Genomic DNA, 25,836 nt, shown 5'->3' with positions numbered 1-25,836 from the left:
GTTGACTTAATCTGCTAAAAAAATAACCGATGTCAGGGCGTGAATGAGTAAGGTATAATAATTTACTTATGATGCTTTTGAATTGAGAAGGATTTGGTAACAGTGGTTCATCATGGATGTCCAATTTTTAAGAAAAACACAAGAAGACGGGATTCAATTGTGTTAACTTTTTCTTCTTTTACTCTTTCAAATCTCTTATCAGATTGTGAACACAAGGTTAAAATATGATTCAGAGTTTGATGATAACAGGGGAATAACGATTCAGAGGTAAAGAGAAAGAACACAAGCAATATATCATGGTTCCTTCAACAAATTTGGAGTAGTCTAATCCCCTTGACTTCTGAGAGATTTTCACTATAATCAAATTTGATTATAAATGCTTAAACACACAAGTAAGAGACTTTCAAATGCTCAAACACAAAAGTATGAGATTTCAATGCTCAAGTACACAAACAAGAGACTTCTAAATACTCAAACACAATAGTAAGAGACTTCAATGCTCAAAAACAAAAGAAAGAGACTTCAAATGCTCAAGTAACAAGCAAGAGACTTCTAACAACCTATTTTACAAATAAAAGATAGTTTTAGACTTACAATTAATGTACAATCAAATGTATAAATGTGAATACAAGATCACAATTACAAAGATGTTTTTGATTCATGGCAAACTCAATAAGCATACAAGCAACAAGGGACAAGCAGAAGAACTCAAGGAAAAGCAAGCATTGGTCATTTGTGACAGAGCAGGTCGACCTACTATGCATATAGGTCGACCCAACATAAGCAAAATAAGAAAAATGCAGAAAAGCAGCAGCTATGTCGACCTACTGTCAACCTAGGTCGACCTAAAATGGAGAAAATTTCACATACCTCTGCTAGGTCGACCCACACATCAACTAGGTCGACCTAAACTGAAGAAATATCCCAAAAACTCATTTGAAGAGAATTTTGGTCGACCTACTTCCCAAACAGGTCGACCTAACTGGGAGCAAAATCATTTCAAGTTAATGCACCTCTGCTAGGTCGACCTAAGCTCTACAAGAGGTCGACCTAACTGATCAAAAATGCCAAAATGTCTGTTATTCTTGGCTCCAACTGATAGGCACTCATATATATTATCAAAGGTTCAATTATTCAACGTAACACCAAAGACTGAAAGATACACAAAGGCTTCTCATCTTCGTTCTTCGTCATCTCCAACACAATTACACATAATCATTCTTGCGTTGAGGGTTAGTGATCGAGTTCGATAACGTCCATGGAACGGAATTGAAGATTCCTAGTGGGTGAAGATTTGTGGGGTTTTTGGTGAATAAAATCTGCGGGTTTTGTCCTCCAAGATAGGTGTTTCTTGGGGGTTTTTATCAAGAGTTTTCATCGAGGATTCGACTGAGTGTGACGATTGAGGAACAAGGGTTCAAGCAATTCAAGACACTGCAGAAAGGAATCAAAGTGAAACTCTTGGATCACCTTGATCTTGCTCAAGATTAAGGGGGAAGAAGATTCAAAGGATCGACATAATTGGTTTATCGTTTATCGCTTTGCTTTCTTCTTTGTATATACTACTTTCAACATTAATGAAAGATTTCCCAATTTCAGTTTGGAATTGGGGGAAGACGTAGTCGTAGCGAGGACGATCGACGAACTGCCTAAACAAATATCGTGTTCTTGTCGCTTTTACCTTTTCATTTACGTTCTGTTCATATTTGGTTATAATAGCAAATTGATCAACGATTCGAGTGTTAAGATTGTGAATTAAGAACTTATATAAACATCACAATCCATCACACATTGAATCACCATCAACTTGATCATTATCACCAAGTGTTTGTGTTTTTGCTTCTTTCACCATTACTGCATTGCAAACGTCGTTCATCATATAAGAAGTTAATTGATTTTCAATAGAGCGGCGTATTGATTCTATAGTGTATTCTCTTATCGTTTATCTCAAGCTGGTTAGTGGTTTTAACACATATACAATCGTTTCAATAGTGGTTCGGAATAGACGCGAGTCGATTCAGTATCACTTCCGCTTAAAGTTCAATTAATTCCGCAAAACTGTTTAAGATCTATTCACCCCCCTCTAGATCCTAAGGCCAGCGTCTAACAATAAATAAAATACAACACCGGAAGACTCTAAGACTTAAGATCTTCTAAGAATATACAATTGACAGAATAACAACTCTTTAATTGTCAAGGCGCAGTGATGTATTTTCTTTAAGATTCTTTAGTTTCTTTTATTGATGAACACAAAAGAGACGTTGAAGAAGACTTCATGCACAAGGAGTCTTTGAGAGAAGCATCATCAGAGACGTTGGAAAGCTTTCTAATATGGTTAATGTCACTAAGAGGGCATTTTAACATCCTTTGCTACAAGAGGAATTATCAGTTGCAATCCTCTTGTCTTCTGCAAATTTTTGCTAAGTCTTCACATGATCAGAAGAGGACAATCAGAAGAAAACAAAATATCTTTAGAGTCTGATAGTGACCTATCAGTGTTTTCTTGATCCTTGAGCTTTGACTGATGTTAGGTTCTGAGTCTTTAGAAGATGAATCTCAACTCTGATCCTTCATACTCTGAGTCTTCAAAGATTGATTTAAACTTCAGAAGTTGACTTCTTCTGAGTCCGAGTCTTCAGGTTCTAATCATTATGAGGTTGACAATCTTCAGACTCTGGTCTTCAAAACTTGACCACTTTAGAGACTAATCTTCAGAATTTACATCTAAAGGCTTCTCTTTGAATGTTCAATGCAGTGTTAGAACTGATTTTGAATCATAATTTAATCTATGTTCATGCACACTTGAACATACATTAATATACTCAATTATTCTTTAAATATTTTGTTATCATCAAAATCTAAGGAATATGGTACAAATTAATTTTGTTCCAACATACTTGAGATATTTAAGATCTTTGATGTTAATTTTTTGTGTGTCTAATTTACATTTGATATATGACATTTCTATGATGTTGGCACCTACAAGAATCTAATCATCAACTTATACCTGCCAATTAAAAGTAAAAGGAAATAAATGATGCAATAATAACCAATCTTTAGGAATCATAAAGCCTGCTCTCTCCCTTGACCAAACCATAATTTACACAATTCGGTGACCACTAGTTGTCATTCCTATTCTATTTTAAATAAACCGAGTAACATAATTGAGTCTAATTACTTGGGCTTTGGCTTCACGCCTAGTATAGGTAAACTTGATAAAAGGCCTACTAAAAGTACCATACCTGCGATGCCAAACTAGAATATTAAGACACCATTCAAATACGAGAATTTATATATATATATATATATATATATATATATATATATATATATATATATATATATATATATATATATATATATATATATATATATATATATATATATATATATATATATATATATATATATATATAGGGAATGTATCAAGTAGGAGGATTTTTAAATAAGAGATAAGAGCATTCAATACTAACCATTAGATTAATCAAGAGAGAGAAATAATAATTATATTAATATTTTAATGAATAATTTAATTCTCTTTCTTGATTAATCCAATGGTTAACGTTGAATCCTCTTATCTCTTATTTAAAAATTCCTCCTACTTGATACATCCCCTATATATATATATATATATATATATATATATATATAGATCCGCGGTAAAAATTTCAAAATACTTCTATACTTCAGATATGCATATCTGAATACCTTTTTTTTTGGTAAAATAAAGGTGATTTCGGATATGCATCTTCGAAGTAACTTTTTTTTTTAAAAAAAAAAATGTGTCTTCGGATATGCATATTCGAAATCACATTTTTTTTTTATAAAAAAATGTTACTTCGGAGATGCATATCCGAAGTATTTTTGGGTTTTTCACAAAACGCAAACAACCACCACCACTCTTTACCGTCTCTATAAAACACAAATTTTATTGGATTTTGTATGAGTTAGGGTAAGAAATGGAATCTGTAAAAAATGATTGTTTGCAGGTAATTTTCAAAGTGCATATTCGAAATCACCTCTGACTAGTTTCGGATATGCACTTCCAAAATTTTCTCTAAGTTGTTTTTTTTTTTAATTTTCAATTGTTTTCATCATACTCTTACTAGTGGCATTTTTGTAGGAAAATGACTGACAACCAGGTACCACCGATCGACTTAGACAGGGGAGACATACACAAACAGCCTCGGCTCGGCGCGAGAGAGCCACATAACAAGGAGTGACTCGGGGGGGGGGGGGGGGGCTCGAGTCTGAGTCCCAGTCCAAATGGATGAGACACCTACAGGATTCTCATCTGCACCGAGGAGTCGACTGTCTAGGGTGTCTTCTGTCGTGAGGTTAGTCGAGAGGAGGGAGAGGAGGTACATGAGGAGGAAGAGGTACTTGAGGTTCACCCTGAGCACGACGATGATGCCCAGGACGATGCTCAGAATGGTGGCTATCCGGGAGGGCCTTCAAACACGTCTGTCTTGATATACTATGATGACCATGCCGCTCGACATATTTGGGACGGCGAGGTTGATTTTTTTATTGCACTTCCTAATTTAACCATTTTAATTACAAATAGTTTAAATGAATTCAAACAGTTTAACAAACATTGTTGTTTTTTTTGCTGTGACAGGAACAGGCGCCCATAAAATCCGTGAACCATTCGCGGAAAATATTTGATCTATTTACACCGCAGGCTCATTGGTATAATGATGTTGTAGCTAGAACTGGACTTGGAGGGTTATGCACGACCGAATATATAGTATCATAAGCCACGACATGCAGGGGGCATTTGCCGAATGGTGGCACAATGAGACACCGTCTTTCCATTTTCTTGTCGGGGAGTTGACGACCACCCTCCATGATGTGACTTGTTTATTACACCTGCCGATCAGAGGGAGGTTATTGGACCATTCCCAGATACAGCGGGTTGAGGCCATCGAGTGGATTATGGATTATCTGGGTATGAACTCATATTTGGCCGATTATGAATGCAGAGCGACAAATGGGGTGCATATCCGGTTCTCCAGCCTGAAAGAGCTTTATGAGAACCATTTGGTGGCGGCAGCGGAGTATGAGGAGGAAGGTGATGATGTTTTTGTTGAGTACCACCGAACTTACGCCTTGCGGTGTTGGTTCATGTTCTTGGTTGGCACGTCCCTCTTTGTGGACAAAAGTGCAACCTACGTGGACAGACATACCTCCGATACTTTATTGATTTGACTACAATTTACGAGTGGAACTAGGGCTCACCATTATGATATACTTCTACCAAAAGCTAAATGAAGCATGCAACTCGAGGACCAGACAATTGACTGGCTCTTTCACACTCCTCACGGTACATTTATTTTTAATTATATCACATTTAATATGTTATTCGTTAATGTGTACTAACATATTATCGTATTTGTGTTTCAGAGCTGGATCATCTCATACTTCCGCCGCATCCACGACTACGATCCTGGTCCAGTATACACTGACGCCATGCCTAGGGCTGCACGATATGTCCTCCATAGGGGGAATCAGAAAGTGGGCCCATATCGTGTATACTTCGATCGTACTGCTCACGATGACATCCAGTGGACGCCCTTTAGTGATTACAGTGATGCTATCCCATTCAACTGCATCACATGATATTCCGGATGGTTGGTATGTGGGGCTAACACCATGGTCAGATATCTCTTGGAGCGGTGCATGAGATAATTTGGACGTATGCAGATTATACCAAGATCTCCATTTGAGGTTGCTTCCGACACCGTTACCCGCCGAGATCTCACTGCTATCTTTGAGGATTAGACGCATCATTTGGTGCCAGAGGAGTATCGACGTATGCGGGCCACCCAGAGCTGACACTGTGTAAATGGGTACGTGACATGGTTTTATAGGTGTCACATCCTATCATGACACCCAATGCTCCTTGGCGTCCACCTAGGCCAGCACATGAGAAGCTCTTGGAGAACCAGCAGGCTGATGATGACCATGCCACTGATCTCCTGTCGATATGCCAGCGAATACAATTGATTGGGCATGAGGCATTGGAGAGAGGGATCATTGAGTAGGGCAGTTCAGAGGCAGTTGCCATAGTGCAAAGGATGGTCAATGAGGCATCTAGTGCGACGGCGTATAGGAGGCAGAGGAGGTTGCAGGGAGTTTGCATTAGGCATACTCAGTAGTAGTTGCCTATTTATGTTTTATTTATGATTTTTTTTCGGTGTTGTAATATTCTGACATTCTGCACTTGTCCGAACAACTATTTATATATTATGATATCGATATTTTATTCTAGTCTACGCATTTTTTATTTCTATTACATTTTGCCGGATAATAGGAGGTATTAATTTTAGTTGCTACGATGCTTCGATTGTAACAATGCAATGTTGTTGTTTTAAAAAAATGAAAGATTCAAAGCATATTTTGGATATGCATATCTGAAACTGGTTCATGGTATTTTCGGATGTGCATATCCGAAATATTTAAAAAAAGTTTAAACAAGGGTGATTTCGAAGAGATATATTTGAAATTAATGAAAATGAGATAAAAGTGCATTCGAATATGTATATTCGAAGAGTATTTTAGAATTTTCAAAAATATTTTTCACTTGTAAAACATCAACTACCCTGGTTAATTATCAAATCTAAACTCATCATCTCTTTTGTGAGATTGCTGGATCTTTGTAAGATCAGTTGCAATAATGAATTTGACATGAAATGCTCTTATTGCATATGTTAATAAGTTTCTGATAATGTACCACATGTGAAATCTACACTCCTAAATTTATTTCTTATTAACAACTCTGAGATTAATTGTGTGCCACCTCCCCACTCATTAAATCTCTTCCACATTTTTTTTTATATTTGTTCCTCCACTTCCATAACAGTCAAATGATATATGTTCATGTATTAGTTATTTCTCAAATCACATCAAAATTTAACAGTTTTTTCCACTCCCTTTTCCTCTTTAAATTTTTGGCGCTTTTTTTTTTCTTTTTCTTTTTACCGGTTGAATTTTCTGTTTTTCTTTTGAAATTGTTGTGAAAAACGATACCAATAACAAAGTATAATAGGGAATTAGGGAAGAGAATAAGAACACAAGAATTGGTTATAACTGCTATTCTTTTACTTTCTCTTAAAACAAGATTACAAGTTTACATGAATAACAAATAACCTCTCTCACCCTAAATTAGGATTTGCAGCTTAGCAATGATGAGAGACTAGTATGCTATTTATAATAAAACCTAACATACTAACTAATGGGCTTTTTCAGCAAGGCCCATTACACAAGCCAACTTAATAAACAAGCTAACTTAACAAATTAGGGTTTAAACACTAAAACCTAATTTAACATGCTAACAACCCTAGCATCTTCGACATCTGCATGCTAGACCCATCTTCGACTACAGCATGCACACTTCGACACCAGCATGTGAACAATCCTTCGACTTCATGCTTAACTCTGTCGAACTGTCGAACCAAGAAGCTACCCTTCGACAATACTAGAGTTCGATCCAATATCTCACAAATCTCCACCTTGGACCTAACTCTACAACGTCAAGGAACAGACTAGCTTTCTTCATGCAGCTTTATCAACTGCATACAGTGGAAAAACTTGCAACTCGGCAATGTCTTGGTGATCATATCAGCAGCATTGTCTTCAGTCGAAACCTTCAGCACTTGGACTTCTTCACGCTCGATTACTCCTCTGACGAAATGCAGCCTCACATCAATGTGCTTAGTTCGTTCATGATAGGCTGAATTCTTTGACAGGTGTATTGCACTTTGACTATCACATTTAACAGTGATACCTCGACCTTGAAGTTTCAGCTCCTTCGCAAAACCTTCAAGCCACAATGCTTCTTTCACAGCTTCAGTTAATGCAATGTACTCCGCTTCAGTGGTTGATAGAGCAACAACCTTCTGAAGTGTTGCTTTCCAACTAATTGCTGTGCCAAACATAGTGAAAACATATCCAGAAATAGATTTCCTGGAATCCATACAACCTGCATAATCAGAGTCGACATATCCTTCTATTACTGCTTTACTATCTTCACCCAAGGCTCCACCATAAATTAGAACTCTGTTCAGAGATCCATTTATGTACCTTAAAATCCACTTCAATGCTTGCCAGTGAGCCTTTCCAGGATTCGCCATGTACCTGCTTACAAGACTGACTGCGTAAGCTATGTCGGGTCTAGTACAGACCATAGCATACATCAAAGAACCAACTATATTAGCATATGGGATGCTATTCATATAGGCTATTTCGACATCAGTACTGGGACACTGATCAACACTCAGCTTGAATTGAGGGTTTGTTGGAGTCACAACTGGCTTCGAATTCGACATACCAAACTTTTCAAGAATCTTCCGTAGATATGCCTCTTGAGATAGACATAACTTCGACTTCTTTCTATCTCTTCGAATGTCAATTCCAAGAATCCTGGAAGCAGCTCCCAGATCCTTCATATCGAACTCCTTATTGAGTTCAGCCTTCACCCTCATCACATCTTCAACATTGTTGCTTGCTATGAGAATATCATCCACATAAAGTAACAAAATAACAAATGAATTACCAGGTCGAAATCTGAAGTAAACGCAATGGTCGAACTGACTTCTAATGAAACTTATGCGTGCCATGAACTTGTCGAATCTCCTATTCCACTGTCGAGGAGATTGTTTCAGCCCATACAAAGATCTCTTTAACTTGCACACATAATCTTCCTTCCCCTTTTCGACATACCCTTCAGGTTGCCTCATCAGGATCGTTTCATCTAAATCACCATACAAGAACGCAGTCTTCACATCCATTTGTTCCAGTTCAAGGTCGAACTGTGCCACCATGGCAAGCAACATTCGAATGGACCTATGCTTTACAACAGGAGAAAACACATCATTGAAGTCGACACCTTCTTTCTGAGTGAAACCCCTTGCAACTAACCTTGCCTTGTATCTTTTCGACGTCACTCCTTCAATTCCTTCCTTAACTTTGAAAATCCATTTACAGCTGACTAACCTTGCCCTGACAGGTTTCTTGATCAGTTCCCAAGTATGATTATCATGAAGAGATTTCATCTCATCATCCATGGCCTTCAGCCATTCAGTCTTATTTCGACTCCTCATAACTTCCTTATAGTCTCTAGGTTCTTCGTCTAGAACCTCACTTGCAGAGATTAAGGCATAAGCTATAAGATCTGCATATCCAAGTCTCTGAGGTGGCTTGATGACTCTTCTCGACCTATCTCTCGACAATAGGTAGTCATCGTCAGTTTCCTCAACTTCAGCATCTTCTGCTTCTTCTTCGACTTCATCTGGGATATGCAATTCAGCATCAACATGCTCCACCTCAACAGGAATCTCTACCTGTTTCAGCTCTTCTGCACTTCGATCATCATCATCAGTTTTCTTAAAAGCCATTTCAGCTTCATTGAAAACTACATCTCGACTGGTGATACACCTCCTGTGACCTGGCTCTAGGCACCATAGCCTATAAGCTTTGACTCCTTCAGGGTATCCCATGAACATGCATTTCAGAGCTCTAGGTTCGACCTTGTCTTGCCTAATGTGAGCATAGGCTATGCAGCCAAATACTCTCAGTTTGTCGAGATCTGGTGGATGTCCCGACCAAACTTCTTCAGGTGTCTTCATATCTAACGCTGTCGAAGGACATCTGTTTATCAGATATGTTGCTGTCGAAACAGCCTCAGCCCAGAACACCTTCTTTAAACCGGCACTAGTCAACATGCATCTGACTCTCTCCAAAATAGTTCGATTAAACCTTTCAGCCAAACCATTTTGCTGTGGAGTACATGCAGTAGTTCTATGCCTTGCAATACCAGAGGCAGCACAAAAACTGTCGAATGCCTCATTGCAAAATTCAAGGCCATTGTCGGTTCTCAACCTCTTGACCTTTCTGCCAGTCTGATTTTCAACCAGAGTCTTCCAACTTTTGAAATTCTCAAAAGTTTCATCCTTAGTCTTCTGGATGAATACCCATAATTTTCTGGAATAATCATCTACTATGGATAGAAAATACCTTGCTCCTGAATGTGATGGACACCTTGCAGGCCCCCAAAGATCAGCATGGATGTAATCAAGGGATCCATGTGTTCTTTGTTTGCCTTTGTTGAACTTCACTCTGCAAGATTTTCCAAGTACACAGGGTTCACAAAACTTCAGCTTTTCGATTTTGTCTCCACCAAGCAGATTTTGTTTCCCTAATTCGACCAGACCCCTTTCACTGACATGGCCCAATCTCATGTGCCAGATTTCTGTCTTCGACAAAGGTTTCGTGGATACAACATTTGTCGAACCACTTACAACTTCAGCCTCAAGGGTATACAAGCCTTGTTTCTTCACGCCTCTCAAGACTTCCTTCGACCCCTTCATGACTCTTAGGATGCTTTTCTCTCCTTGGAAAACATATCCTTTCTTGTCGAATTCACCAAGAGAAAGCAAATTTCTCTTCAAATCAGGAACATACCTGACTTCAGTCAACAACCTTATTGACTCATCATGGAGCTTGAATCTCACAGATCCAACACCTGCAATCTTGCAAGCCTTGTTGTTTCCCAGCAATACTGATCCACCATCTTGATCACATAATTCCTCGAACAAGTCTTTGTTTGGAGTCATGTGCCAAGTGCAACCTGAATCCATAATCCACTCCTTCTTAGAGTCACTGCTTGAAACCACAAGAACATCAGATGATTCGAAATCATCTTGAACAATGGCAGCGTTGCCATTATCCTTACCTCCATGATATTTCAAGCGTTCAGGGCACACCTTTCTTGTGTGACCCTCCTTCTTACAATGGTAGCATCGAATGCCAGATGCTTCGCCACTGTAAGTCTTCGACTGGCTTTTGCCTTTCTTCTTGTCGAACTTACCATCCTTTCGTAAGAGTTTTCCTTTAACGGCCAAACCTTCGCCAACAGTCGAAGGTTTATGCTCCTTTCGTTCATTCAAGTCCTTAGAGTACAAGGCTGATTGAACTTCTTCAAACGTAAGGGACTCCCTTCCATACAAGAGAGTTTCTTTGAAGTGAGCATGTGATCGAGGCAAAGAACACAATAGTAACAGCGCTTGATCTTCATCATCGATTTTCACATCAATATTTTCAAGATCAAGAATCAGCTTGTTGAACATATCCAACTGCTCAGCCAATACTTTGTCTTCAATCATCTTGAATGAATACAAAGCTTGCTTCAGGTAGAGTCGATTTACCAGCGATTTGGTCATGTACAAACTTTCAAGTTTCACCCATAACCCTGATGCCGTCGTCTCCTTTGATACCTGCCTGAGAACCTTATCACCAAGGCTCAACAAAATTGCGCTGTGTGCCTTCTCAATCATAGTCGTCTTCTCCGCTGCCGTTAATGCAGCATTCATGGCTGCCTCTCCCTTCAACGCTTCCAAACAACCCTGCTGAACCAGTAGGGCTTTCATCTTCAAGCGCCACAGACCGAAATCATTCACTCCGGTGAACTTTTCAATCTCATACTTTGTTGACGGCATCTTCTCCACGCTCACCGCACCAATTTGTTGTGAAAAACGATACCAATAACAAAGTATAATAGGGAATTAGGGAAGAGAATAAGAACACAAGAATTGGTTATAACTGCTATTCTTTTACTTTCTCTTAAAACAAGATTACAAGTTTACATGAATAACAAATAACCTCTCTCACCCTAAATTAGGATTTGCAGCTTAGCAATGATGAGAGACTAGTATGCTATTTATAATAAAACCTAACATACTAACTAATGGGCTTTTTCAGCAAGGCCCATTACACAAGCCAACTTAATAAACAAGCTAACTTAACAAATTAGGGTTTAAACACTAAAACCTAATTTAACATGCTAACAACCCTAGCATCTTCGACATCTGCATGCTAGACCCATCTTCGACTACAGCATGCACACTTCGACACCAGCATGTGAACAATCCTTCGACTTCATGCTTAACTCTGTCGAACTGTCGAACCAAGAAGCTACCCTTCGACAATACTAGAGTTCGATCCAATATCTCACAGAAATTCTCTTAGAAAAATTAGTTTCTTTTTAATAGATTTCTCCTCGTCCGAAAACCTTTTACGAGTGATCTAACAATCAATATATAAGAATGTTTTTTAACGGTGTCTAGAATACCATATATTTTGATTGAACTTTTTTATTCTAAAAATTTCATGATTGATAATTTATTTGCATATATTTTAGCCAATGTTACAAAATTTTTTAAAGAGAGTAATTTAATATGCGATTTAACATGTGATTTCATTGATGACATAATTATTTTTAAAATAAAAAACAACAATTTTTTATGAGGAAAGAAAGACTTAATCTCTCACATCTTTTTCACTCCAAAATAAATATATTTTTTCTTTAACCTATTCATTTTTTCTTAAAGGTATTTTACCACTGTACCCAAGATTTTTAACCAAATACTCACACAAACCACTTTTCAATTAAAATTCTAATACACCGAACTTTAAAAAAAAGGGGCGTGCAAAAGTAATTAACGCTTGCATGCTCTTAATTTTAATAAAAATACCAATTGCATCGGTGCCATTATGGTTTTTTTTTTTTAAAAGAAATTTATTTACACTTTTTGAGAATTTTTTTCAATAGGTTGATAAAATTAAATTTTAAACTTCACTTTTTAAATTTAAGAGGATCTATAAATTCTCCTATTCCTCTTGACTTTCGATGTGCATCAGTTAACATATTAATTATTATTATTTTTTTGACCGGCAGTTATCATATTAATTAATTCAATAGAGTTGTTGAACTTTGGAGAATAATCTAATATTCCAAAAGTTAGAATCAAACATACAACACAATGAATCTAAAGTATCAAAGTCAAACAACACCTCGTTATAACTATTTTTCTCCGTTGAATCTATACACGATTGTAAATTATTCCTTACACAATATTAAATTATATATTATATATCGTTCATCATATCCTCAACAATTAAAATCGAAGTTTCCAATTAGGGGTGGCAAAACGTGCCGCCCGCCCCGCCTTATGCCCGCAAAAAAACGAGCGGGGCGGACATGCCCGTCAAATAAAATGGGCATCAAAATCATGCTCGCCCCGCCAAGATAGCGGGTTGGCGGGCGGCGGGCTTACCCGCCTATTTTTATTTATATTTTTTTTAATAAATTAATATGCTTTTTTTACCTTTTAATTAAACTTTTCACTTATTTTTTAAAACAATTTTTTATAAAAGTAATTTTTTAACAAATTTACTCTAAAAAATATTACATATATTTATAAATAAATGTATAAAATAAACCATCAAGAATTGCAATTACTAGAATTAACTAAAAAACGAGTGAGTTTTGGAGGAGGAGCGGGTTTTGGCGAGCGGCGGGCTTTGGCGGGGCGGGTATGGCGGGCGGCGGGTTTTGGCGGGGCGGGCTTTGGCGAGCGGCGAGCCTAAAATCCTAACCCAACCCGTCAATTTTTGGCGGGTGCGCGGGCGGCCCGGCTGGCCCCGGCCCGTTTTGCCACCCCTATTTCCAATGGTATTTTTTGGGTTTTGTTGTTCTGAAGCATCATTTATATGTAATGTTATTTTGAAAAACATAAGTTTTGTAATTTATGTTTATACTTATAACTTATGTTTTGAGTTGGTTGTGTTAACGTAATGTCTTTATTGACACTTGAGTATTTGATAATAAGATTTTGGTTGTCAATGATGATTTTGTTTTGAGGCATTGTATGTAATTATACAATTTTGATGACTTTGTTTTAGTACTACTTGTAAAACATAAGTTTTAAAAGTTTTGTAAGTTATAACTCATATTTGATGTAGTAGACTAGTAAAAGATATTTCAACTTATGTATCGATAACTTATGTTTTAATTATTTTATCATTGTATTAAAATTTGTTTAGGTGAAATTTGTTGGTGCACAATGAATAAAGATGGTGACAAAGAGAATAAAAGAATAACGGCGCAAAAGAGATGAGAGAATAAATGTTGTATTCTACTATTAATGATAGCTATTACAAGGCTATTTATAGGAAAAGAAAATCTTGCCACATAACCCTAAAACAGTAAACTTAGTGAACAAGTCTAAGGTACAGACAATACAGTACTACAAAATACTAAAGTACCCTTACTACTAAACAGCTAAGCTAATGGGACCCAGATAACATCTTCTGGTCAATACTATCTTCTGAGTAACCATCAGAAGATCAATCCATCTTCTGAATATTGAATTACTCTTCAATACCATCCCTTAATTCATATTCTTCAATCAAAGCTGACAACGCCAATTCCATCCCTCAAGAGCAGAAATTGATCCGTCTTGATCGCCTTCGTCAGAACATCAGCCATCTGCTTCTGGGTGCTACAGTGCACAACTTCTAATGTTCCATTCTGGACTTGGCTTCTCAAGAAATGATACTTAGTCTCAATATGCTTGCTTCTTCCGTGTAACACCGGATTCTTGGCAAGATTGATTGTAGACTTGTTATCAATCATCAGCTTCAGAGGCTTCTTCATTCTAATCTTCAGATCTTCTAATAGATTCAGAAGCCACACAGCTTGACATGCAGCTACAGCGCCTGCGATGTACTCAGCTTCACAGGTTGATAGAGCAACAACAGGTTGCTTCTTGGAACTCCAAGAAATAGGACCTCCCAGAAACATGAACAAATATCCAGAAGTACTCCTTCTATCAACTCTGTCTCCACACCAATTAGAATCAGAATAACTCAATAACTCTGATTCTTCCTTTCTCCCTGAAGGAAACAATATGCCATATTTCAGAGTTCCCTTGACATATCTCAAGATTCTGACAGCAACTTGGTAATGGGACCACTTAGGTTTACTCATGAACCTACTAACCAATCCAACTGCATAGCATATATCAGGCCTGGTATTACACAAATACCTTAGAGAACCAACCAGCTGTTTGAATACCGTAGCATCAACATCTTCACCTTCAGAATCAGAGTCCAACTTCTGATTCGCTTCTGACGGTGTAATAGCAGCTTTGCAATTCTCCAACTTGAATTTCTTCATAAGTTCTAACTCATACTTCAACTGATGCAGAATGATACCATCTTCTGAGTACAGAATCTCCATCCCTAGAAAATATGACATTTTCCCAAGGTCTGTAATCTCAAACTCATTCATCATCACCTTCTTGAACTTCATCAGATCTTCTGGACAACTCCCTGTAAGCAATATGTCATCAACATAAAGACACAACAGAATCAGATTGCTTCCAGAATGTTGCACATAGACTCCATATTCCATCTCACACTTCTGAAACCCTTGCTTCTTGAAAAATGAATCAATCTTCAAATTCCAAGCTCTGGGCGCTTGCTTCAATCCATATAGAGCTTTGTGTAATTTGTACATCATCCCTTCCTTATTCTTTTTCACAAAGCCAGGTGGTTGTGACACATATACCTCCTCTTGTAATGGACCGTTCAGAAATGCAGACTTTACATCCAGATGCATCAAGGACCATCCTCTGTTCGCAGCTAACGCAATCACCAGCCTGATTGTTTCATGTCTAGCTACAGGAGCAAACACCTCAAAGTAATCTAGTCCAGGTTTCTGAAGAAAACCTCTAGCCACTAGCCTCGCTTTGTGTTTACCAAATGATCCATCTGGCTTCAGCTTTACCTTGAAAACCCATCTGACGCTGATGGCTTTCTTCTTCTTTGGAAGTTCTGTCAGCTTCCAGGTCTTGTTTCTTTCTATAGCCTCAAGTTCTTCTTTGGTTCAGAATCTACTAACATGGCGCACTGAATGACCTCTCCTTCTGAGTCAACTTCTGTGTCTTGCAACATGTCAAAATCTGCAAACCTTCTTGATATAGTTCTGACTCTTTGTGGTCGCTGAGCTACTTCAGAGTCAGCTACTCCAGAGTCACCACCTCCATGATCATCTCCAGAAGCTTGTCCTCCAGACCCTATGTCTTCAGAGTTTTCTCTTCAAGAATCATGACTACCACCAGACTTTGGATCATCATCAGAATCTGGATCAGAATCAGATTCTCCATCTGACTCATCTTCAGAAGATGCTTCATCTTCTGACTCGTCTTCAGAAGATTCTTCATCTTCTAACTCTAACTTTTCTTCAAAAGTTATCTCTACATCAGAAGTTGGTTGAGACTCTCTCCAATCCCAAACTTCTGATTCCTTCACAATGACGTCTCTGCTGACTTCAACTTTGTTAGTTTCTGGACAATAGAGCTTGTATGCACCTGTACTGTGGTACCCCACCAATAACATCACTTTGCTTCTATCATCCAGCTTCTTCCTTCTAGCTTCTGGAACGTGTTTGTAGCACACAGAACCAAAAACCTTCAGATGACTAACACTCTGCTTCTCCTTAGTCCACTTCTCTAAAGGAACAATTTCCTTCAGCCTCTTTATTGGACACCTATTAAGCACATATGCTGCAGTAGCAACAGCTTCTCCCCATAGATTATGAGGAAGCTTCTTCTCTTTAAGCATACTTCTCGTCATATCAAGCAAAGTACGGTTTCTACGTTCAGCAAGACCATTGTGTTGAGGAGTATAGGGAGCAGTAACTTCATGCTCAATCCCATTATCATCACAGAACTTCTGGAATTCTGTAGAGTTATACTCGCCTCCACCATCCGTTCTGAGAATCTTTATCTTCTGACCACTCTGCTTCTCAGCCTTCACCTTGAACTTCTGGAATTCTGTGAACACCTCAGTCTTAAACTTGATAAGTGTTACCCACGTCATTCTTGTGAACTCATCCACAAAAGACACAAAATACCTATTTCCTCCAAGTGAAGGTTCTGGAAAAGGTCCACACACATCAGAGTGCACTACTCCCAGAGCATGCTTTGCTCTTGGAGCAACTTCTGATACAAATGGCAATCTGGGTTGCTTGCCTTTCATGCATACCTCACATGACTTCTCAGGCTTCACAATCTTTGGAATGCCATGTACAAGCTTCTTAGAACTTAGATGCCCCAGGCTTCTATAGTTCAAGTGCCCCAACCTCTTGTGCCACAACTTACTATCTCCTTCTGAGCCTTCAGCACTCAGACACTCTATTTCAGCTGTTTCTACATTCACCTTGAATGTTCTGTTGCTTCCCTGTTCAGATTGCATAATCAACTTCTGATTGGAATCATACAACTTCAAGAGGTTGTTCTTCATAACAACTGAGAAACCTTTCTCAATGAGCTGACCCACACTCATCAGATTGCTTCTGATTCCAGGAACATACCAAACGTCTTTGATCAGAACAGTCTTTCCATTCTTCACTTTGACTTTGACATTTCCCATACCTTCTGCATATAGGTACTTATCATCAGCACATCTGATCTTTGTCCTCCTTTCAGAGTCAAAGTCTACCAGCCATTGTTTGTTTCCAGTCAAGTGATTTGAACACCCAGTGTCCATATACCACCATTCTGACGAACATCTTTTATCCGACTCTGAAGCCATCAATAGCACAGGTTCATCATCTGAACCTCCTCTGGCTATATTTGCTTCTTCTGATCTCCTTCCTTTGTTTGCCAAACAGTCTCTAGCAAAATGGCCAAACTGTTTGCAACAGTAACATTGAACTTTCTTCTTATCCTTTCCCTTCTGATATCTCTTCTCATCAGAAGTTGAGGCTTCCTTCTGGAATCTATCACCACGTCTATGCTTCTGGTCCTTCTTGACAAAAGAAGCCTTCAGAGCTTGCTCAACTTCTCTCTCAGAAGTTCTCTCAGTCAGACGCAACTCTTGTGCTTCTAAACTGCTTTGCAACTCTTCTATTCTCATGGTTTCCAGATCTTTAGAATGTTCACTAGATATAACAATATAATCAAATTGAGGAGTAAGTGACCTCAATATCTTCTCTATGATTACCTGTTCAGAAAGGGTTTCTCCACAAGCCTTCATCTCATTAGTGATCACAATCACTCTAGAGATATACTCAGAGACTTTCTCATTGTTCTTCATGTTGAGATTCTCATATTGCTTTCTCAGGGATTGAAGCTTCACCTTCTTTACTGATACGTCACCACCGTAACACCTGACCAGTATATCCCACGCCTCCTTAGACGTCATAGCATCAGAAATCTTCTCAAACACATTCACATCCACACACTGATGGATGAAGAACAACACCTTTTGATCTCTCTTGTTCGTTTCCCTCTGCGCTTCTCTTTGTTCTTCCGTTGCATCCGCTGCAACCGGAACATATCCTCTAGTGACAAGATCTAAAACATCTTGAGCACCAAATAATACACGCATTTGAATCATCCATCTATTCCAGTTTTTACCATCAAGAACTGGAAGTTTGGTATTCAAATTACTTCCACTCATCTTTAAACTTGTGCAGACAAAAACAGATTTCACTCACACTCACACAGTGTTTCCCAACCCACAAACAACCAAGAAAAATGTGATTCAACACAACTTTGTTTCCCATAAACAAAATCAATCACACAGTTACACAAACCCACGTTCACTCGTGTTTCCCTGTGTTTGGAACCGGAGCTCTAGATACCAATTTTTGGTGCACAATGAATAAAGATGGTGACAAAGAGAATAAAAGAATAACGGCGCAAAAGAGATGAGAGAATAAATGTTGTATTCTACTATTAATGATAGCTATTACAAGGCTATTTATAGGAAAAGAAAATCTTGCCACATAAGCCCTAAAACAGTAAACTTAGTGAACAAGTCTAAGGTACAGACAATACAATACTACAAAATACTAAAGTACCCTTACTACTAAACAGCTAAGCTAATGGGACCCAGATAACATCTTCTGGTCAATACTATCTTCTGAGTAACCATCAGAAGATCAATCCATCTTCTGAATATTGAATTACTCTTCAATAAAATTGTATTTATCTATCAATACCTTATAAATCAAATTAGTATGTATCAATAAAAAAATAAAAAATTTCCAACATTTGAATGGACTGGTTACCCGGACTGAAATAGGTCAGATTGGTTCTGGAGATTACCCGTTTACTATATCAGTCCCCAAACCGGACTGGACTGAAAACAGACCTAGTCATTTCTCAAATCACATCAAAACTTTCTCAATTTTTCCCACTCTTTTCTTCCTAAATATTTTTGCGTCCCTTCTCTCCTTTCTATTTGATGAGTTTTACTTTTTTTCTTTTAAAAAATCTCTTTGAAGAATTAGTTTCCTTTTGATAAATTACTCCTCGACCGAAAACTTATTACGAGTGATCTAACAATTAATATATAAGAGTGTTTTTAGTGGTGTCTAGAATACCATACATTTAACCAAACACTTGATCTCCAATGGTAAAGGAGCTCCTGCAAAGGACGACACTCGAAAAATACCGAGTTTGATTCTTGGTGGGAATAATGTTTGGCCAGTGTTTAATGTTTATACCTCAGTTCATGACTCTGGATTAATAGGGCCCCTTTCTCTTAGGAACCAAAAAGAAAAAAATACCATACATTTTGATTGAACCGTTTTATTTTAAAGATTTTGTGATTGATAATTTGTTTGCATATTTTTTAGGTAGTATCATAAATTTTTTTAAAGAGAATAATTTATTATGCGATTTAACATGTGATTTCTTTGATGACATAATTGTTTTAAGAAAATTTTAAAATAAAAAACAATTTGTATACTAGGAAAGGAGGATTTGAATACTCTAACTTTCAATTCTCTATATTTCTTTTACTTTCTATCTTTCTTGTAATTTATTTTTTCTCACATATTTTTTCTTCAAAATAAATATATTTTTTTAAAAATCACTTTACCTTTCACCACTGTACCCAATATTTTTATCCAAATACTCACACAAACCACTTTTTCAATTAAAATTTCAATATACCCAACTTAAACAAAAAGGTGTGCAAAAGTAATTAGTAATTGACGATTGCTCTTACTTTTAATACTTTTAAGAGCATACACATCGGTGGTAGCATTTTGTTGTAAAGCCATCATGTGTCAGAAAATATTATTATTTAAAGTAAATTGGACCAAATTTTTAAACCACCAATACCAAAAAAAACCACGGTAGCTTAGAATAATTGTGAGACAAGTGAGACTCAATTTAGAGTTTTAAGTGAGTGGTATGAATGTTTGGAAAATTTTATGAAGTGGTAAAGGTGTAAAAAAAATATAATAAATTAAGTAGGGTTCATTTATACCACTAACTTGAATAGCATAGATGTGGATACTCTAATAGAACATGCCAATTTGGAAAAGCCTAAATAAAACAATATATATATATATATATATATATATATATATATATATATATATATATATATATATATATATATATATATATATATATATATATATATATATATATATATGAGGAGGGATCAAATTACACCCGAAGAGTTACACCACGAGTTACACTCGTTCAAAAACTACATCTCGAATTAATATTTTTTAAATTCAACCGTTGGATTGAAACATAATATCATATAGATCATACCTATAAAGTTTGAGCTTAATCTATAATGATTTACTATGTCATTGAATCACATCAAAATTAACGTTATATGAAAGCTCATTTTAACGTTAATCTTTGGATATCTTGATGATATAGTAAATCATTATAGATTAAGCTCAAACTTTATAGGTATGATCTATATGATATTATGTTTCAATCCAACGGTTGAATTTAAAAAATATTAATTCGAGATGTAGTTTTTGAACGAGTGTAACTCGTGGTGTAACTCTTCGGGTGTAATTTGATCCCTTAACTCGTGGTGTAACTCTTCGGGTGTAATTTGATCCCTCCTCTCTCTATATATATATATATATTGTTTTATTTAGGCTTTTCCAAATTTTCTTTACAATAGGTTGAAAAACTTTTAAACTTAACTTTTTAAATTTAAGAGGATCTATAAATTCTCCTATTCCTCTTCGGATTTGCATCAGTTATCGTATTAATTAATTCAATAGAGTTGTTGAACTTTAGAGAATAACATCTTCCAAAAGTTAGAATCAAACAACAACACAATGAATTTAAAGTATCAAAGTCAAACGACACTTCGTTATAACTATTTTTCTTCGTTGAATATATACACGATTTTTAATTATTCCATACACATTATTAAACTATATATTATATCGTTCACCATGTCCTCAAGATACAAAATCGAAGTTTCCAATGGTAACGCTTTTTCCAAGTTCCTTACATTTCCTCACGAATCATTCAAACAAGACACAAACCTTTTCAACACAACATAGTTGACGAAGACTCCAATGTTTTTTCCACAATTTCATATCATATAATATTTACTTCTAGATGCAAATACTTGTCTCTTACCTCATAAATCTTACTACTTATATAACACACATCCATAATCATATGTCTTCTCATTACAAAATTTACATTGTATTAATTTCTCCATAACAAAACATGATTACTCAAAACCAACATATTTTCACTTTAGCATTATTAACACTAATTAGCATCATCACATTAACTTCAGTTTCAGCTCGTTTATTTCCTAATCCATCTGAAATCCCGATGTCTAACCACGCGCCACCAGGCGCGTGGGACGGATACCGAAACTTCACAGGTTGTACCCGCGGCAAAACATACGACGGACTCTCCAAACTCAAAAACTACTTTCAACATTTCGGCTACATCCCCAACGCGCCGCCGTCAAACTTCACCGACGACTTCGACGAAGCCTTAGAATCCGCCGTACGTTCTTACCAGAAGAATTTCAATCTCAACATCACCGGGGAGCTCGATAACACAACAATGAACTACATCGTCAAACCACGATGCGGCATCGCGGATATCATCAACGGAACAACCTCCATGAACTCCGGCAAGTCCAATGACACAAATCTCCATACCGTCTCACATTACACATTCTTCTCCGGCAAGCCACGGTGGCCGGCGGGAACAACATCCCTAACCTACGCATTCGATCCTAGCGAGAATCTTGACGACGCAACAAAACAAGTTTTCGCAAACGCGTTTAACCAATGGTCGAAAGTAACAACAATAACCTTCAACGAAACGACGTCGTATAATACCGCAGATATCAAAATTGGATTCTACAGTGGTGATCACGGTGACGGAGAACCGTTTGACGGAGTCTTAGGGACGTTAGCACACGCGTTTTCTCCAACTGACGGAAGGTTCCATTTGGATAAAGCGGAAGACTGGGTAGTTAGCGGAGATGTAACGGAGTCATCTTTGTCTAACGCTATTGATTTGGAATCCGTTGCGGTTCATGAAATTGGCCATGTTTTAGGGTTAGGGCACACGTCGGTTCAAGAGGCTATTATGTATCCTACGATAAGTTCGAGAACGAGGAAAGTTGAGCTTGAGGAGGATGATATTCTTGGGATTCAGAATCTTTATGGTTCGAATCCGAATTTTACTGGGATTACTACTGCTACTACTTCGAGGGATAGAGATTCTAGTAATGGTGGTCGGAGACATGTGGCGTCGTTGTTTTTGTCTTTGGTGTTTGTTGGGTTTGGTTTTTTGAGTTTGTAGAGGAGAGGTTTATGTTGTTTTTATTTGTTAGAATTTTAGTAGATGGTTTTATACAGAAAGTATACGATGGTAGGTTATACGGATATGTTTGTATATAGGTTGTTATTTCCGGTTCGGTGCTGTGTATTTTTGTTTTGTACTATTCACATTCTTCATTCTTTTTGTGATAGTTTATTGGCGGACATAAGTGCTATTGATAATTTATTGTGATAATTTTTTTTATTAAGTTTTTCAATCTATCTAAAAAAATTAGATAGTGTAGCTTCAATCAATCAAATGATATTATTTAATTTTTATCTATTTAATCATTTATTAAATATTATAATTGTATAAAGTTTTCAAAACATTTTATACGGGAGGAAACCTTACCCAACTTTTTAAATTGGATAAATAAGAATTCATCTTTTTTTAAAGTAATACATTAATCAAAGAAAACATACAAACAAATTTTATGAGACATTTGGGTCGATTGGGCTATGGGTTTTCGATTGGATAAGATTAGAAAAAAGCCCAATTTATCAGGATCGAATATAGTTGTATTCACTACGCCAAATTTAAGTTTTAGCAGCACAGCTACGAAAGCGCTTTTAGAAAAAGCGCTCTCGTAGGGTTCATTAAAAACAAAAGTAAAAAACAAAGGGAAAATGATGCAAAAAAAGCGCTCTGGTAGGGGGATTATGAGAGCGCTTTTAAAAAGCGCTCTGGTAGGGGGGTTATGAGAGCGTTTTTGAAAAGCGCTCTGGTAGGGTGGGTTATGAGAGCGTTTTTGAAAAGCGCTCTGGTAGGTGGGTAATGATATCAGGCTACGAGTGCGCTTTTATGTCAACACGTTGAAGACTTGGCGCTTACATGAGGAAAGAGTTTGAATTCAAATCGAAATGTTTTATCCATCGAAGACGCGTGTAAGCTTCTTATTCAAAAGAACCATGCAAACGTTGAACGTGACATATTTTTAGAGGAAGACCGTTAAGATCGAATTAGTATAAATAGGAGTCTTAATGTTAGGATTCAGTGTGTTCATTTTTGTACAAATTACTCAATATACTCAAAGTACCAGTGTTAGAGAAAAGAGTTGCAGAGAATGTACGTATAAGAAACACCATTATTGTCTTTTCAAAGTTATTTTATCAAATACAAACACTACAAAAAAAAGCCTCAGTAGTGACGTGAATATCACGCCACTAATCAAAAAATCACATCACAAACCAATATTTGCAAAGTGAAAATTCACGCCGCAGGAGGCAAGGTGGCAACTTTTAGTGACGTGATTTTCACTTCACTATTTAGTGAAGTGAAAATCACGTCGCAAAATTTGGGTCAGAGATTAATGCATTTTCAGTCAGAGCAGGCGTAGCAGCGTTTGGGTCAGAAAAGCAACTTTAGTTGCGACGTGATTTACATGTCACTACTTAGTGACATGGAAATCACGTCACTAATATTTTTTTTTTTTTTGAAAAACCAAATATATATATATATATATATATATAAATATATATATATATAATTAAATTAATAAACTAAATATATTAAAATTTATAAATTAATTCAATAAACTAAATATAAATCTAATATTAAAATTAAGAAAGTAAAATTATAAATCTAATATTACTAAATAATGTAATTATAATTTAATTAATAGTTTACACAAATTCAAAATTAAAAGTTATAACAACAAAATAAAAACTAAACTAAATCAACAATCAATCCGGGTCGGGAAACTCATCCTTATTTAGATTTTCCTGATCAGTCGGCGCAGAACTCCCCATATTTTGGTTTCCACCAAAGGATTGCATAAATTGTCGCATTTGTGCCTCCATATCCGATTGTCTTTTCGCCATGACCTCCATTTCCCACTGATGCTCACTCCGCATTGCCCTCATTTGGGCCTCCATTTGGGCCTCCATTTGGGCTTTCAGTGCCGCTTCACGTTCCGCCGCCTCACGCCTCACCTCATTTATCGCCAATTGTCTTACAGTGTCTCTCTGTTCATCTGTTAAAGTTACAGGACGTGAACCTCCTTCCCCGTCGAGAACTCTTTGATATAGAGTTCTATCATCAGATCTCAAGGTGCCTGCCAAATTTCCACCACCAAAAAAACACCCGTTAGGCCCCTTGCCGCCAATGACTTTACTCCAAAGATAAAAATCTACATCTGGATGAAGCGGCTCTCCCGGTCTTGGAGTATACTTAGGATTAGCAGTCAGAAATTGTACAAGCAATGCCTGATAATCATCCTACACATACAAAAAAAAGTTAAATATAATTTAGTTGCCACATGAATTTCACGCCACAAATTTAGTTGCCACATGATTTTCACGCCACAACATGTCACATGCCACATGAAAATTATAACACATACATTCTACCTGTCAGAATTAATTAATAAATCAGAATAATAATACCGATGTTGGGAATTGAGCATGGATGACACCAGATGTTGATTGTACACCGATAGTATGAAAATAGGTGTTGTTGAATTCCCTAAAAAGAAACACATTATAAGTTTCAGAGTAATGAGTTTTATGATTGTAAAGAAAATTAAAAGTTAGGGGTATGTATAATTACTCAAGAAATGGTTTAACTTCAACGCAGTTGATCAAGACATGAACATGGGCAGATTGCATTTCTTGTTGGGTCAACCAATGCACACCCTTTTTTCCAGATGGACGGCCTGGAAGCCCGAAGACCGATAAAGTGAATTGACTCCTTTCACTAACATTGACAGGATTTCGAATGATTCTTGGAGTTAACATCAAATGCTTGAAATAGTGACTGCAAAAATGTAATGTTTCTCGATGCAAGTAATGTGCACATATCGATCCTTCAACTCTAGCCTTATTTTTCACTGATCGTTTTGAATCACCCATGAACCTTTCAAACGGATACATCCACCTATATTGAACAGGTCCTCCAAGATAAGCTTCATAGGCGAGATGCACAGGTAAATGTTCCATGGAGTCAAAAAAACCAGGCGGAAATACTTGTTCCAACTTGCATAGAATGACTGGAATATTTCGATCCAACTTAATGACGTCATCTACTTTTAAAGCTGAAGCACAAATATCTCTGAAAAATTGACTAATTTCAGTCAGTGGATTAAGCACATGTTTAGGTAGAGAACCAAATGCAATTGGTAGCAATTGTTCCATAAAAACATGGCAATCATGACTTTTCATACCATGCAACCTCCCAGTGTTGGCGTCAGCACACCTTGCTAAATTTGAAGAATAGCCGTCGGGCATTCTCAATTCTTTTAACCATCGACAAACCGCTTTACCTTCTTGGGAGGTCAGACTGAAACAAGCCTTCGGTTTCAATAATTTCCCATTTGGTTGAGGCTTCAACTCCAACTCTTTTCGATTGCACCATTTTTCCA

The 25,836-nt window shown here is 37.0% G+C and overlaps 1 protein-coding gene across 1 annotated transcript; it reads left to right on the top strand.

Annotated features, from left to right (window-relative positions):
• Positions 1–21,341: 21,341 nt before the first annotated feature.
• On the top strand, positions 21,342–22,644 carry LOC131646283 (metalloendoproteinase 2-MMP-like). Its single transcript, XM_058916368.1, has one exon. It carries the CDS (start codon positions 21,360–21,362, stop codon positions 22,458–22,460), a length of 1,101 nt encoding a protein of 366 aa, XP_058772351.1. The 5' UTR covers positions 21,342–21,359; the 3' UTR covers positions 22,461–22,644.
• The last annotated feature ends 3,192 nt before the right edge of the window (positions 22,645–25,836 follow it).

The sequence above is a fragment of the Vicia villosa genome, linkage group LG2 (genome assembly GCF_029867415.1).
Source record: "Vicia villosa cultivar HV-30 ecotype Madison, WI linkage group LG2, Vvil1.0, whole genome shotgun sequence".
In the NCBI taxonomy this organism is placed as follows: Eukaryota; Viridiplantae; Streptophyta; class Magnoliopsida; order Fabales; family Fabaceae; genus Vicia; species Vicia villosa.
This window is presented reverse-complemented; position numbering and strand designations above follow the sequence as displayed.